The sequence below is a fragment of the Apteryx mantelli genome, chromosome 2 (assembly GCF_036417845.1).
Source record: "Apteryx mantelli isolate bAptMan1 chromosome 2, bAptMan1.hap1, whole genome shotgun sequence".
NCBI classification, from domain to species: domain Eukaryota; kingdom Metazoa; phylum Chordata; class Aves; order Apterygiformes; family Apterygidae; genus Apteryx; species Apteryx mantelli.
Genome location: NC_089979.1, coordinates 110,678,779 through 110,694,174, shown reverse-complemented (window position 1 = coordinate 110,694,174; position 15,396 = coordinate 110,678,779). Strand labels below are relative to the sequence as shown.

Genomic DNA, 15,396 nt, shown 5'->3' with positions numbered 1-15,396 from the left:
GGCATGTCCATATGCTTTATCTTTTCTGATTAGGCACCTCCTCCTAGAAGGTGTTGTGTAATAGCTGATTCTCTTTAAATTGCCCAAAGTAACATAAACTTAACCTGGACTGTCACATAAAATCTGTATTACCTTTTATCAAAAGTTTAAAGGCAGAATAGCTGAGCTAATCTTTCCTGTAAAGGATCTACTGCAGCTACCCGGAGACAGAGATAAGACTGTGTCTGCTAATCAAGAGGAGCATGGGATAAGAAATCAGTGTGCTAAAATAAGTGTTCTGGAAATTCAGCTAGATTGGGGGACAGCATTTTCAGGGAAAGGACTGTTCCTTTTTATGTAACTTGATTGTCTTAGTTTTTGATTCAATGTGTCTTTTACTGTAACTATTTTAAAAAGAAAAAGTTGTTAGACATGTTGCTCAATACTTTCTTAAAATGTGTTGGTTATGCTTCTTATACTAACAGCTAAGGCAAAGACTGGAGATCTCTGTCATTATGGAAGTGATCATATCTTTCCCTGTCCAAGTGATTATACAGCTTTTTCTATTTTTCTAGTGGACATAACTGTTCTAGCCTTCATAAATCAGCAGTAAGCTTTGGTTTAATTCGTGCATGTTTCCTCTAAGTATAATTCTATTTCTTAAGGCTAGACTAAGGAACTGATCATTTTCCTAACTTTCTACCTCTGCCTTGTTAATCCTTTAACTTAAGATGCAGTATATTTCATCATGACATCATGAAAGCTTGCTGTGAGTTTGAGACACATTACTGTTCCACTGTTCATACAGAAAATTGCTAAGAGTGTTCTTAAATTATTTCACCAACCAGACCAATCACTTCTCCATGTGCTGGTTTTCTGAGTCACGCGATATTGTCAGTCTGCTACTTTACTCTTGCTTCAGCAAAGCACTTATTTTTCTGTGGCCTGGGAAAACAAGCAAACAAAATTAAATTGAGGAAGGAATTAGTCACTGGGTTCTAATTCTCCTCCTTTGGAAAAGCAGAGAGTCAGGTTATCCCTGACTTTTCTTAAAGAGTTAGATCATATTTTTCCTTGTATAGATACAAAGAAAGCAGTTCAGAATTAAAGCTGTCTGTACAGACTTGGTTCTGATCCTCTACAAGGATCATTGTTCTACCCTTATTTAAATAAACCAGCCCAGTCTTATTCTAGATTGATCTGAAGTGCTGACAGTTGGTAGCGGGACAGTCAGGGTAATTCTCTTACCTGCTACAGAGAATAATGACACAGAACACAGTGAATATGTTAGACTGCAAAACCTTCTCCTAAGTATACAGATGACAGGGGCATTTAAGAAAGACTTTTATTGTTTTTTCACTTCTGAATTGGGAATGAATAGTAGATGGAAGGCTGCTTTACATTTTATTGATGGAGAGCATTTTGATTAGAATGATTGTGAATGTATCTTTTATTGCAGGGAGAAGTATGTTCCAGGGATGACTGACCAATCCCATAGGCCTTTTCTGTTTATTTTTCCCCTTGTTGTTAGCTACCATCACATCTGAGCATTTAATGAAGTGATAAATTCCAGATGCTAGAACCTGCATGTTTGTAATCCTCTCCTTTCCTCTCCAGACTCTGTGGCATGTTCTGTAAAGCAGCACAAATGTTTTGAGCATGAATGCTAAGTACTAAGGCAACACATATACTGCCGCTGATGTCCCTGGGTCACAGTGAAGGGATTGGCCTGGAGGGAGAAGGGAATTTTGATGTCATCCAGTATTTTATTAACATTATTTCAGATAATCCTATTGGGTTATGGTATATTGACATTTTTAATGATGTGATGCTCTAAAGAGAAGTAGTGAGAAAAAGAAAGTAACTGATGATAGAATCGGAGAGTAATTCAGATGGAAAGGGACTTCAGGAGGTCTGCAGTCTAACCTCCTGCTCAAAGCAGGGTCAGCTCTGGGGTCAGCCCAGATTGTTCAGGGCTTTATCCAGTTGGGTCTTGAAAACCTCCAAGGAAGGAGATGATGCTTCCCTGGGCAACCTGCTCCACTGTCTGACTATTCTCATGGTAGAAAAGTTTTTCCATTTATCGATTCAGAACTTCTTTTATGTCAGTTTATATGCATTCTCTGTCATCCTCCTATCCGGCACCACTGTGAACAGCTTGGCTCCATTTTCTCAATAACCTCCTCCTAGATACTGGCAGGCTGCTGTCAGGTCCCCTGAAGCTGTCTCTTCTCCAGACTGAGCAAGCCTTGTTCCTTCAGCTTCTCCTCACAGGGCAAGTCCTCCAGCCCCCAACCAACTTGGTGGCCCTCTGCTGTACTCACTCCAGCTTATCAATGTCTTTCCTTCTACTGAGGGCTCCAAAACCGGGGACACTATTTTAGATGTGGTCCAACAAGAGCTCACTAAAGAGGGATAGTCACTTCTCTTGATCTACTGGCTATGCTTCTGTTGATACAACCCAGGATGCTGTTGGCCTTTATTGCTGCCATGGCATACTGCTGGTCCATGCTCAGCTTGCTGTTTACCAAGACCTGCAGGGCCTTTTCAGCAGAGCTGCTCCCCAGCCTACAAGGGATTTTTCCTTCCCACATGCAAGACACTGCATTTGTCTGTGCTCAGTTTAATGAGGTTCCTGTCAGGCCATTCCTCCAACCCATATAGGCCCCTCTGAGTGGCAGCCCTGCCTGTGAGCTTATCGACTGGTCCTCCCCATTTGGTGCTATCTGCAAACTTGATGAGTGCTCTGTCATTACTTCCAGGTCATTGATAAAGATGTTAAACAGGACAGGTCCAGACTCCTGTGTTACTCTACTGGGTCTGCTGGCTTCCAGGTAGCATATGACCCATTAATTCCTGCCCTCTGAGCCCCACCATCCGACCATTTTTTTCTGCCTGTCTACCTATCCAGACTGTAACGTCCTAACTTGGGCGTTAACTGTGGGAATACTATGGGAGAGAGTGTTGAAAGCCAGGCTAAAGCTGAATTAAATGACATCCAATGTTCTCCTGCTTGTCCGCAGACTTTATCATAGCAGGCTATCAGGTTCGTCAGGCATGATTTATGCTTGGTAAACCCATGCCAGATGTTCCCAGTAACTTTTGCTCCTTCATTTGCCCAAAAATGTATTTTAGGAGGGCTCGCTCCTTGATTTTTCTAGTGACCAATGTGAGTCTGACTGGCTTACAGTTCTCCAGATCATCCTTCTGACCTTTTTGGAAGATGGGTGCAACATTTGCCTTTCTCTGGTGACTGGGGGCCTCCTTCATCTCTGTGACTTTTCAGAGATGCTGAAAAGTGGCCTTGCTATGACACCAACCAGCTCTCATCACCGTTGGATGGAGCCCATCTGGTTCTTTGGACTTGTATTGGTTAAATTCTTGCAAGTAATCCATGACTGAGTCATCATCCTCTGCTGGTAATTTCCTCTCCTCCTTGAACCCCGCCTCTAAGCACAGAGGCTTGGGAGACTGCTGGTGAAAACCGAGGGAAAGAGGCATCGAGTATCTCGGCCTTATTTGTGTGCACTGTTACTAAATCACTCAGCCCACTCAGCAGCAGGTCAGCATTTTCCTTGTTTCTTTGCTACTGTTAGTGAAGCAGTAGAAACTCTTCTTATTCCCTTGATGTCTCTTGCAAGTGCCAGTTCTAGGTGAGCTTTCCTCACATCATCCCTTCCTGGGGGTGCCAGGTTTCTAAATTCTTCTTTTGCAGCCTGTTCCTGCTTTCACCTCCTGTGTACTGCCTTTTGCACTGGAGCTCAGTCATGGGTTCCGTGTTTAGGTATGCTGTTTCATGTTACTGATGTACTGTTATGTGAAAGACCTCCAGAAAGAAACATGGAAGCTTCTCTGGAAGAAAAAGTTATCATTGTGGCTGACAAATATATGAAGAACAGCAGAAAAATAGAGGAAAACAATCTTGTAATCTCTTATAAACCTTGTTTTCTGAAACAGGACTTGAATTAATGCTAAAAACATGTTCTGACAGAAGTGCTGTATTTTTAGGCTAATACGTTTCTGCCATAGATAATAGTTTACTGAATGTAGCAGGCAGTTGCACATGTACTCGTCTGTTTTATGTTGCTTAAATCTGTGTGTTTTTCAGTTAGAATAATAACTGTAGAGTTAATCTAAAATAAAAGTTTTGAACTTGAAAATATTAGCAAAAATACATTCTTGCAGTACATTTGAACAGTCCATTGTTTTCCCTGTGTTGAAGAAGAATGCTAGTTGTATTCTATTTCTGGGCTTTTTAATGGTTTTTGAAATAGTTTTCATGAGTGAAAGGTTTTGTTTTTTGTGAGTTTTTTTTTTTCCTCCTTCTCCCTCACCCTTCATTTTGACTCTGTGTATGGTCACTGATTAAATTTTGTTGTATTTATTGGGCGGTCATACTCATTTGAGTTTTGCATGTGAGCCCTTAATGAGATATTTGCTTGGTAGTCTGTCCATAACAATATTTTTGCATGTTACCAAGAACATGAAAAATGTTCCAGCTGAAAACAATAGAAAAGCATTTCTCTCTCATTGTTACTCAAGTAGCTTAGAAAACAGTTCTTTTGTCAAAGCATATGCAAGAGACTTGGAAAAACCCACAATCTAGGTATTGGGCTTGTTGCATTATGGGAGTTACTTTATGTGCTCCGCATCCTGTTATGTTTACTGCTTTTAATTAAGTTGGCTTTCCTGATGATACACTTAGCTTTCCAATTACAATTACAACTGCATGAAATGTCAGCAGGTGTGTGCTTAGGGCAGTAATCTAGCTGTTGATTTATCCTTCCATTTGATTTGAAACCAGCATGGGAGGGAGAGAGGACCCGGTGTAATAGTTTTGCATGATTCCAGATCTTTTGAGTGCCTGGCACAGTGCAAAAACAGAGACCTGGATTCAGGCCAGGGCCACCAATTTAGCTGCAAGCAGCTACAGGAAGGGCTTGTTTGCATTTGTAGTTCAACTCAAGAACATAAGTGTAGAGTTTGTATCTTGAAAGAAGACAACAGTAATTATCAAGACCATCTGTATAAAAAGGCAACAAAAAACCTTCGCTTAATCTTGTATGGTCTTAAACCATAATGGTACAAAATATCATGAATAGCTTCGATGTTCTATGCTATTAAGGTGGTATATTCATTATTTTAAGTAAGAGACTGGATTCCCTTGATGTTGATGGATCTGTTGATGTTGTAGTCCTTACTCTTGTGAACACCAAACTGTTAAACATCTGTCCACCCAGCTGAATTTTCTCCCATGGATCAGGTTCCTCGGTGCCATATGCACAGTCCAGGGAGAGCTAGGCTACCAAATTAACAGGCATCTGAACTTGCTAAGAGTGAATCCTGAGAGGGGAGAAGGGTTTAAGATCGCAACCTTTGCAGTGGATCAAGCAGACGATTGACCTAATTTTAGCTTTGAAGCTCTGAGCTATTTCTCAGAGTTGGGGGCTGGCCAGGCATAGGCAGCTTATTCTGAAAATTGAGAGGCAGGAGGAAAAGGGGGCAGCCTCTCTCATTTGGTGAAGTACTCCTCTGGGAGATGAGCACCTGGTGTCAGTTCCTTCTCTGCCTGCTGAATGATGAGCAGAAAACGCAGGCCAGACATCTCATTTCCGGAAGGTGCAGTAACCACAGTGGTGGCTTGTCATGAGTGAGCCTCACTTTTTCCTGTTGGAGCTGTTGGACTTGAAATATTCATCAGAGCGTTGACTCTTCCACATCCTGGGCAAGAATCCTAATGCAAGGCTGAGGAGCAGTTTCTTCTGTCTTCCTGTTAGTGGGACAGGAAGGTTTGTACCTGGTCTGAGCTCCAGTGAACTGCAACAGGGAGCACTTGCTCCCTTCTTGGATAGGGAGACCTTGAAAGAATGGTCTGCAAGACTTGGTGGCACCTAAATTTTGGCCTTTAGTACCTGCATCCTCCTCTGTGTTTGGTCCTGTGGTGGCTTGGCGAAGAAAAAATTTGCTGCGCATTAGCGTGTTAAATGCAGGCAGATGGCAATTTCATGGACACCCATCGCCCCCTGCCAGCAGACTGCTCATAATCTCCCAAGGCAGATAAACTATTAGATGCAGTAGGACTGCTCACCCACTGGGAGCAGTTTGAGATACGAAGAACTAATGGTGTGTTTAATAAGGAGCCTGATGATTAACTAGAAGTCCCCATCTCTGCTGAGAAATTTACACTCCCACCTCCAGAAAATCAAAAACTGTCACGGTACAGATTATGTATGTCTTTCTTATGCCAGAGCCTTAAATTAGGCTGTTTCTTTGCTCTATTCTGTTAAACACAGGTCCACAGCCCATGTTAAGAAATGGCTTTTTAAGGTGCCAAATGCTGCCACCAATGGACATGGCCCCAACTGGAACAATGCTTGCTAGGTTTTGCTGCAGGAGGGTCAGAGAAGATTTCTAGATGGATGTGTGCAGGCCAAAAAGGCATGTGGTGAGACTTGCTGCATTTGCAGACAACAAGGAGAGTCCCTCAGTAGAGTGGCCCTCCTCTTGGGGTCTGGGAAGAGAGGGCTGGGGACGTGGCAAGCTGTTGTGTAGCAGAAGGTTTGTAGAATGGTTGGTTTGATAGGAGCAGCTGAGCAAATACTTCTCATCTCGTCAGAAGTAGGGGAGAATTTAGTGTATTCTGAGTTCTTGCACAGGGCTAAGAGGCTCTTCACCCAAAGGATAATTGAGAAATAATCCCTCTTTCAGCTGTTGCCTGCTCTTATTTTTCATGTTTGCCTGAAGGACATGAGCCAAATATCTTGTCTCATTGTGGGGGATTTTAGTTGTGTCAAAGCAGAGAGGAATCTAATTTGAGCAAATATCATTTTTATCTGTCTCTGTTGTTTCTACTCTGTAGAAAAATTGACCTGAAAACCTCTTTCCTCCTCTTTGCCTCATGCTTTCTTAGATGGTTATGAGCTGGCTGATTTATCAAGTACCTGGGTAACTTATCTCTAGTGGTCTCCTGGGTATCAGAGATACTGTTTTACTTTTGGGTGCAGATGTTCCACTGAGGTCACAGCTGCATTCAGCTATGAAGCAGTTATATTCATTGCATATATTTAATTAAGTCTGTTACGGGAGCCAAAATCAGGGCTCCATTTTGTAAGGCATTGTTCTTGCATGTGTTGAAAGAGGACCTTTGCTATGTATAAGAAGAGAAGAGAAACACAGAGGTGACTTGTCCAAGCAAAGCTGATTACTGACAGAGGAGTATCCAGACTGTTGCTCTTATCTACTGAACCCATGATTTTCATTCTTTTTCAATTTCTGCGCCCCTAAAATTCACCGGAAGAGGTGCACGCCTTTGCATGAATGTAGCTGTAATTGTAATAAGCTTCTGTGAGCCCTTAGAGATCTTGATTCTCCTTTCTTCAGAATTAGCCTACATATGGAAAGATGAAAACCATTAATAGATCATTCTTAGTCAAAGGTATCTTATCTGTGATACGTTTGTGTGGAGTGCGTGTGTAAGCATGCTCGAACTGGACAGTTTTGGGCTCTGGGAACCTCTGCCTGCAGATAACCGCAACGGAGTCATGTACCTCCTGAAAATCGGGCCATGTAGGCAGTCATGCCTGGGAGCTGCTTTGCTCCACCAGCCAAAGACCCTGCCTGTGATACTGCCCCTCGGGCATTTCAGTCAATGCCAGGGGAGGGATACAGCCTTTGTTTTGTGGTATCTTTCTAGAAAGAGATTAAACCACTGGGGTACTTGCTGCTGACAGAGTTACTTAGGTAGGACTCCTGACGTCAGAACCGGACTCTGCATTACTGAGTGTACTCAGCAATTCCCATGTTCATGTCCATGTGGGCTGCTGTAGCAAAATGGATTCCTTGGGATAACTCCTCCACAGTGCTGGTACTGTTAAGCTCCTCCACTTGTCTGGTTGTCTTCCCCACGTCCCCAGTGAACTGGATCATTCCTTGCACAGGGCTAAGGGCAATGTATAGGCAATGGCTTCCCTTCAAAAACTACTTTTTATTGAGAGACAGAAATGCACTGAATAACATCCAGAATGGCCTGAAATGAACTAACCAGTGGTGAAAAAACTTTGTAGAAGAATAATTCTGTCTCTTTCAGTTATTCGGTATACCTTCTATTGATCCTCTTTCCCCATCCTTATTGTTAAAGTCTAACTTGGGTTTTTATAGCAGAGTACTCCTGTTGAGTTCAGTGGCCTTACTCCTCATTCACAGCACATCCAATCCTCTAACCTTGATCAGAACAGTTTTTGCTAGTCACTCTGTGGTGTTTGCCTGCCTTGTTTTTCTTTTTGTTCTGTGGCTCATCTCTATTTAGCATAACTGCATACTGGCAGCTGAGTTGCAAGCAGATTAAATCTCATTTGTTTTTTCTTTTTTAATGTAACTTTTTTTTTTTGTCCTTTAAGCAAATCAATACACACGTGTCCGCGCACACACATACGCTTAACTGCCTGCCTTCATCTGTTTAGTAGTAGCAGACCTGAGCCTTTTGGCTTCAAGGGCTTAGTGGCAGTGGTGTGACTGTGGAGGCTGCCTAGATGTGACCCAGGCTCAGGAGCTTGGCCCTTCCAGTTCTTTGCCAGCACTTGTGGTCCGTTTCCTAGTGTTTCGTCCATGCCAGTTTTAGGACGGCAGCTGGGACTTTCTTTGCTCCATCTGGGAGCCTGTTTCATAGATGCTCCTAGCCATTCCCCCAAAATCTTTCTCTTCCGTTCTTAGTTTCAGTCTATTGCTAACTTCCCCTTTCTTTAAACTTAATAACTTCCTGCCCTCTGCACACACACACGCTTTGAAAACTGCCAGTGCTTCTTGTGTTCCAATGAATCCCAATTTGCAACATGCAGCAATCATTTCATCTATCACTGGCATGCAGTCTTTTGGGGAATTAAGATTAGGCTTGTCCACAGGACACTGGTTAGAAATTGTGCGATTTACTGTTCCAAAAAGAGTTTTGGTTGTTGTAGGGGTTTTTTTTCCTCCCTCCTCCCTCTGTCCCTGTGTCTACAGCAGCATTTCTATCACTTTGTATGGATTAATAATTTATTTTTTGTTTTACTCTTCCAAAAGACATTGTTGATCAAACATCTTAAATGTTAAATCAGGATTTGGTACATATGATGTAAACAGTCCAGAGGGGAAAACTAAGAATACTGCAGTCTGCATTTCAAATGGACGGTATTGATGGGAAATACCCACATTGGGTGAGGACAGGGAACATTGTCAGACTGCTATTGCCATACAGTCTACTGAAGACTGTAATCCTTGCTTTATCTCTTTAACTTCTCCAGTTTCCAGCAAGTACCAATCAGGGAATTTATTTTTAGATGCAGTTCTTTCCTGCATCAAATCTGCTAAGAAGGGACTTGTTCAGCTGTGTAGGTGCAAATATAAATGGAAAAGCACTTCTGGCCTGTTTCATTGAGCAGTTGTTACCCACAGAACACATGTAAATATGTTTTTTTTTAATGGGGTCATACCTCATACCCTTCATCTGATACTTTGGGCTTTGCTTGTTCGTTAAGGAAAGTTCAACTTCAGTATTTAAGTGAGGACCTGTACAAAAAGCTTTGTTGGGTTTGACTTGTAGCCGTGATGTGGCACACAGTGCACCTCTGGTCTCTGACACAGCAGTACTTTGCTGTGCTAGCAGTACATGTAGTTGGACATGTAGATGCATTCATTTAACTCCTATGAATTACGAATAAAAAGCTGTACCTGCTAAATCATAAATCACCTTGTGGACAGTTTTTAAAAGTGATAATGATGAAGTTGTAGATTAGCAAAGCAACTAATGGATCATGCTTTATTCTACATCATGGGTGAAATTTTGTTCTGTGAAGCAAGCAGCCACAGCCATTGCCCTAGGGAAATGCAGATCTCAGGATCAGCATTAATGTGTGAAAGAGGGGAATTGGCTTCAGAATAGTCTTTTGTAGGAGGTGAGCTCAATCCAGTATAGATCAATTTTAATAACTGCCATGTCCAACTGAAGAAAGACAAAAACAAAACCTGACAAAGTGGTGTTTTTTGGTTTTTTTTTTGGTTTTTTTTTTTTTAATTTCAAACAACTCTTCCTCAGATAAACCTGCCTCAAAGCAAGGTTTTCACCCTGAATGTGAAGTAGCCAGACATTTCAGGGGGGCTGCGTAGGGTAACTGCTGGGATTGACACAGGGAAGGTTCTCTGGTATTGGGCACAACAACAGGTAGAACAGGGCTTCCCTTTTAAGCAGAGCCAATGCGAAAGTGTAACTTTAAGAACATGTATATCAATTCGGTAAATATATGTGTGTATGCTTAACTGTTTTTTTTCTGAACCAGGGTCTTAATTCTGCAGGGTTTTATTGTCAGGAAGTAAGAGAGAGTACATCAAAGATAGATTATGCTTAAACTTGTGTAATGCTCCATTAATAAGCTGATTTTATTGTCTTCTTTTGCCCACTAATAAATATGGCTTGTGTAAGTAAGTTAATTTTGTTGTAATTAGGATCGATGTTGGCAGAAGTTCAGTGTTATTTTTTTGTTCAAACAAGAACAAAAGACTAGCAAAGCTTCCACAATATCCTAACAGAAGTATCAGCAAACTGGCCATTTGTTCTTCCAGGCTTTTTTGGCATTACTGGTGGGAAATACAGTTAGCACATGGTTATCATGGTATCATTCTTGGCTCAGGGCTCCTATATACACATACATATGTACAACGCACACGTGCACACACAAAGCCAAGCACCCATTTAATACTGTGGGTAGAAAGTGAAAGTGTTTCTGATATGAGATCTTGCAGGGATTTCCTTCTAGGTCATGATACTGGATGAGCTTCTGAGGTTCACCCAGGAGATGCAGTCATTAGCCTTGGATGAGTTGCCCCTCGATGCTCTGTGGCTACTGTAAAATGGAGCTTCTCTAAACAGACCCCTAGAGAGAGACTGCTCAATCTTTTGCATCTTTGTTTACAGCCATGTTAAAGTGCAATCATCTGTGTAGGAGACAAAACTTCTGTTTGTTGACCTTTTTTGTTTCCCATGAAGTGGTCTCAAGAGCTTCAAAAGCATTCATCAGTTGAGCCTTTCTGTCTTGCAGTTCATACTTTAGTCCTCCTTTGTAGACAGAAAATCTAACCCATGGAGGCTTTAAAAATGCTGCTGACTTAAAGCCTAGGCAACTTAAAGATTAAAAATAAAAAGTAAATTCAGGTACTACAGTCATCATAGAGATACTGTTTTAATTTGGATGGTTTCAGTGACCAGAATTATATATTTTAAAATAGCCTTCCCCCATCCCTTCTTACTCTAGAGAAAACATGCAAAATAAGCAAGGCAAGAGAAGGGGAGGGGGGGAATATGCATATTCTCCATAGGCTCTGTATTTTAGTTGGAGTCTAATAAAAGTTAAGCTCTTGGGGCTTGATCTGGGAGAGAACTTTGGGGCTTTCAAGTTGGACAGTAGAGCAGGGTCCAGATGCCTGCCTGGTGCATCAGCTCCCTGTCCCAGGACAGGGTGAGGTGTAGGTGGAGCTGGGTGGTGCTGAAAGGGCCAGCATGGGGAAGGAGAGAGAGAAAAATGCTGATGTGCCTGAAATCCTTCTATTTTCTGTCCTTAGTTGCCTCGAGAAGGGCTATCAGGGGGCAGTCCCCTAGTGAAGTCAGGAACTCCTTCCCTGCCTTTCCCAGATCGGAGCTCCCACATGAGCAGTTGTTAGGATCCTGGCAAGCTTTAAAGAAGAAAGGTTGGAGATGGGGAGGCTCCTGGGTTACGGGTCAGCCCAGTGGGCATTTTCACTTTTGGCCTTTCACTCATGCCTGAATGTATCAGCGGACCTTGCCATGCTGATCAGATGCTCTGGCTTAATTAAAGAAATCCTGCCTTCTTGTCAACAGAAGGGTGCACACTGTTTTCACTTGCAAAATGGCTGATTATGTTATCCGTTGAGCATCTTCCTCTGACCCCAATTAGAGGCTGAAGCCTGGGTGACTTGACATATTTTGTGAGTGCAGGCTTGTTAACCGAGCATGTAAATGTGTAACTGCCCGTACAATTAACCAATTGATTTTTTTTAACTTTGTACACAAATATGGGAGTACAGTTAAGCAGTTGGGCAAGTTTTCCAAAACCAGATGCTTAATTAAAGGTGGGTCTTGAGCATACTGAAGTAAACCTCCTTAAAAAAGATTGATCCAGTTGTGATAACCCTCTCTTTTCTTCTGCTCTGTGAATCTGAATCTGACTGTTTCCATCTAAGAGGAAAGTCTGTCACATACTGTAGTTTCTGTGTTACCTCTGTCCTTTTCCGACTAAACACGTAGCATGTTTCATTGGTGTGGGAAATGGCCGTTACCATAGAAATTGTTCAGACGTTGCTGTTAGCCTATGTGCTGGCTTTAGTTTTAGTGAAACTGTACCTTGTACTTTCAAAGGCTGGTGCTATAATATTCTTAAAGCTGTTTTTTTCTGTGTAAAATATTAATTTGAAATGCATTTGTGGAGGAAAGTTTAAATAATGGGAATTTTTGGCAGTTGCAGTCCACTACCAGAAAAATCATGATGGAGAATCCAAAGGTATATCTTATTATTATTTTATGTGTATTCATATAAAATAATGTTAATATATCCATAGACATATGAATAGGGGAAGAAGTAAATACAAAGTATATCGATGTTCATTATAATGGTATGAACTCTAGCAGATATAAATGCTAGAAAATTATTTTTTTCCTATTTGTTTTATTTATTTTTCTTCTTAGTTTTATTAAAGAGTGGAAAGGAGCTCTATTGATTTTCCTTCCCTTTTGAAGTTAGTCTGAGAAGCATAAATGCTATTAAATTTGCAAATAATAGTGCACATTAAGTTTTCTCTGTTTCCCCTGGAAGCTGCCAGTTTGCAAAGAATGAGCTATCTGGTAATTTTGACCTTGTAATTGTCTTACAATTACAAACCCCAAATGGTTCATGTTTGATGTCTGCACTGTTCATTTACTGTGAAATAAAACACAGTAATATTGTTTTCCTTTATAACATGTTCTGTTATATGGAATTAAACACTATATTCAATCTTTTTGAGGTAATTTTAAAGGAATTATATAGAGAAGCAGTTTCAATAACATATAAAAAAAAGTTTCTGAGTAGTGATAGAGCTGTACCATGGATACGTACATGAGCTGACAGTTTTATCTGGCCAAGTGGTCTGTTCTTACTCGGTTTAGTTTGACTTTTATTCCTGGTGATGACTATAGGATCTGGTACTGGGTAATAGTCCCAGAAAGTGGGTATATAAGGAAATTGAGGGATAGGGCTGTCGTGCAAGTTTAAGTGCACAGTGGTGGTTGAGTAGTTGTATTGGTGGTTGATGTGTTGATTGTTTCCTCTTCCTACAACTTCCTACAACTTCCTAAGTCAGAAGCAACTCCAGGAAAATCAACAGGGTACAACTAGTGCATGTCAAAGCAGATTAGGCTGGGGGTTACCGTCTTGGATGTTCGCTTCTTCAGAGTCCTAAATTAGCAGCGGTGCCAATCCTTAGGAATCCCAGCTGTGCGTTATGCCACCTGGGCAACAATTTCAGGTCTTGCCATCCAGTTTTACAAGGATGTTGTACATTTAGCCTCTGGCAGCGGGGCTGGCGGCAACAGGCTTGGGGATTCCTCTGCACCCGTGTTTAGTTTCTGTGGTGTCAGTTTGAAACAACTGGATTTGTCCAAAATGTTACTGTTGAGTTGATATCCCCATGTGGACCCAGATTCTGATGTGATGCAATTTTACTTTGAGTGGCAAACACTCCCCTAGTGTCCTTTTTTCCTTTATTTCTGTGCAGATGTCGCTCCTATGAAGATTGCTGTGGTTCAAGATGCTGCGTAAGAGCTCTCTCTATCCAGCGACTATGGTATTTTTGGTACGTCACAACATTTTGGAATTTTATGTTCATGGTGTCCTACTCTTGTCCTGTTTATAGGATTTGAAGCAAGGTATTTTCTGCCCAAGTATTCTAAAGTAGAGTAGGTGCGAGTAAGTGGTAATGCATGTGCACAGGTAAAATGCAGGACTTCGGGTTTTAGCAACCTCCTGTTGCCCAACCCCCATCCCAATAGCAAAAAAGTGTTTATTCAATAAGCAGTGAGAAAACACTGGAAAAGGAGATTACTCAGCTCAGGTTGACCTTCCCTGTTTCCCCATTCTGTTGGTTTGTACAGGCAGTGGTTCTAACTTTTATCTAAATTTACTCAGTTCCTCATACCTGTCACAACTACTACCGAGTGGCAGCATTGCTCATTTTTGCAGGCCCTCCATTTTAAAAGAGGTTTGTGTAAGGAGGATTGTACATTTATGCAGAGTTTAAGACAGTCTTGCCAGATGAATTGAAGCTTCAATTAAAAAGGAAGGGTACATCTATGACTATGAGGATTTCACTGGAGATGACAGCAAAGGAAAAGAAGGCAGAAAGATTTGAGCTCGTGAAACCAGCAGCTCAGTAATCTGGATAAAGCTTAAACTAATCACTTTTTTATGTATAATGAAAAAATAAGGTAAATTCTTTTTAGAGAGGAATTTAAGAAAGCACCTGAATAAAACCTCATTATTAGAGAAAGCAAAAGCTCTCTAGAAAACCTGATTTTAAGTATTTTTATGTAGAATTTAAAGATTGTTTAAAAAAAAAAGCATTCAAAATTGGAATGAATAAACATTGAAAAACAGAAGCCTTATACATACTATAATACAGAGATTTCTCAAAGCTGCCTGTGGGATTTTGGTGTACAATCCTTACTGATATAACTAGGAGTTCTGCGTCTGAACCCCTAGGGTGACGTTGTAAATCTCTGTTTTGCTGTTCAGAACAAATCCTTTCCAGGAACACTGCCAAAAAGGAATGTATTAATTTTGGCTTAGAGAAAGAGAACCTCATTCTGCTCTCATTTCCATTGTTGAAGCAAGAACGGAATTTTGACCCTTTACATAATATACCTATCACTGCCATGCAGTGTCACTTTATCAGTCTCAGTCATCTGGGAATGCTCCGGAGGAAAAAAGCACTGTGTGCAGGCTTGCCTCTGGCCAGCTTAGGTGGAGGAGGAAAAAAAAAAATGCTTCCAAAGGATCCCAGTTGTTCCTTGTCCTCCAGGAAAGGGCCCTGAAAGAAAGAAAAAGAGGTGACAGTTATAGGCAGAAGAGCCATTGGCACTAGGCAAGAAAATGCTAGCATCCCAGTTGGGTTTAGAAGAGCTTGCATCAGTCACTACCATGTCTGATAACTAATCAAGAAAACTCAGTGGAAAATACTTCTAAGAACAAAATCTCCTGATGCACTCTTGCTGCAAGTGCATGTCTCCACTGAACAAGTGCAAGGGCATGGTGAATGAAGTTTAGTCAGGTTGGAAAAGGAGCTGAAAGGAAAAGAGCTGAAACAAAATAATGTTCTTTTCCTTGAGAATGTGTATCC

At 41.3% G+C, this 15,396-nt stretch overlaps 2 protein-coding genes across 3 annotated transcripts in view; one reads left to right on the top strand and one right to left on the bottom strand.

Moving 5' to 3' along the window:
* The window catches only part of VOPP1 (VOPP1 WW domain binding protein), a 72,609-nt gene that overhangs the window by 48,289 nt on the left and 8,924 nt on the right, over positions 1–15,396 (top strand). Inside the window, exon 3 of one of the 2 annotated variants that reach the window (XM_067291212.1) lies at positions 13,777–13,854. In XM_067291212.1, coding sequence (XP_067147313.1) covers positions 13,777–13,854 — 78 coding nt within the window. Of the gene's footprint in view, positions 1–13,748; positions 13,855–15,396 lie in introns of both variants that reach the window. The other variant, XM_067291211.1, reaches the window with a different exon arrangement.
* LANCL2 (LanC like glutathione S-transferase 2) overlaps positions 14,569–15,396 on the bottom strand; it is a 49,214-nt gene continuing 48,386 nt past the window's right edge. The window contains exon 8 of the mRNA XM_067291210.1: positions 14,569–15,087. Coding sequence (XP_067147311.1) covers positions 14,959–15,087 — 129 coding nt within the window. The 3' untranslated portion in view covers positions 14,569–14,958. The remainder of the gene's footprint in view (positions 15,088–15,396) is intronic.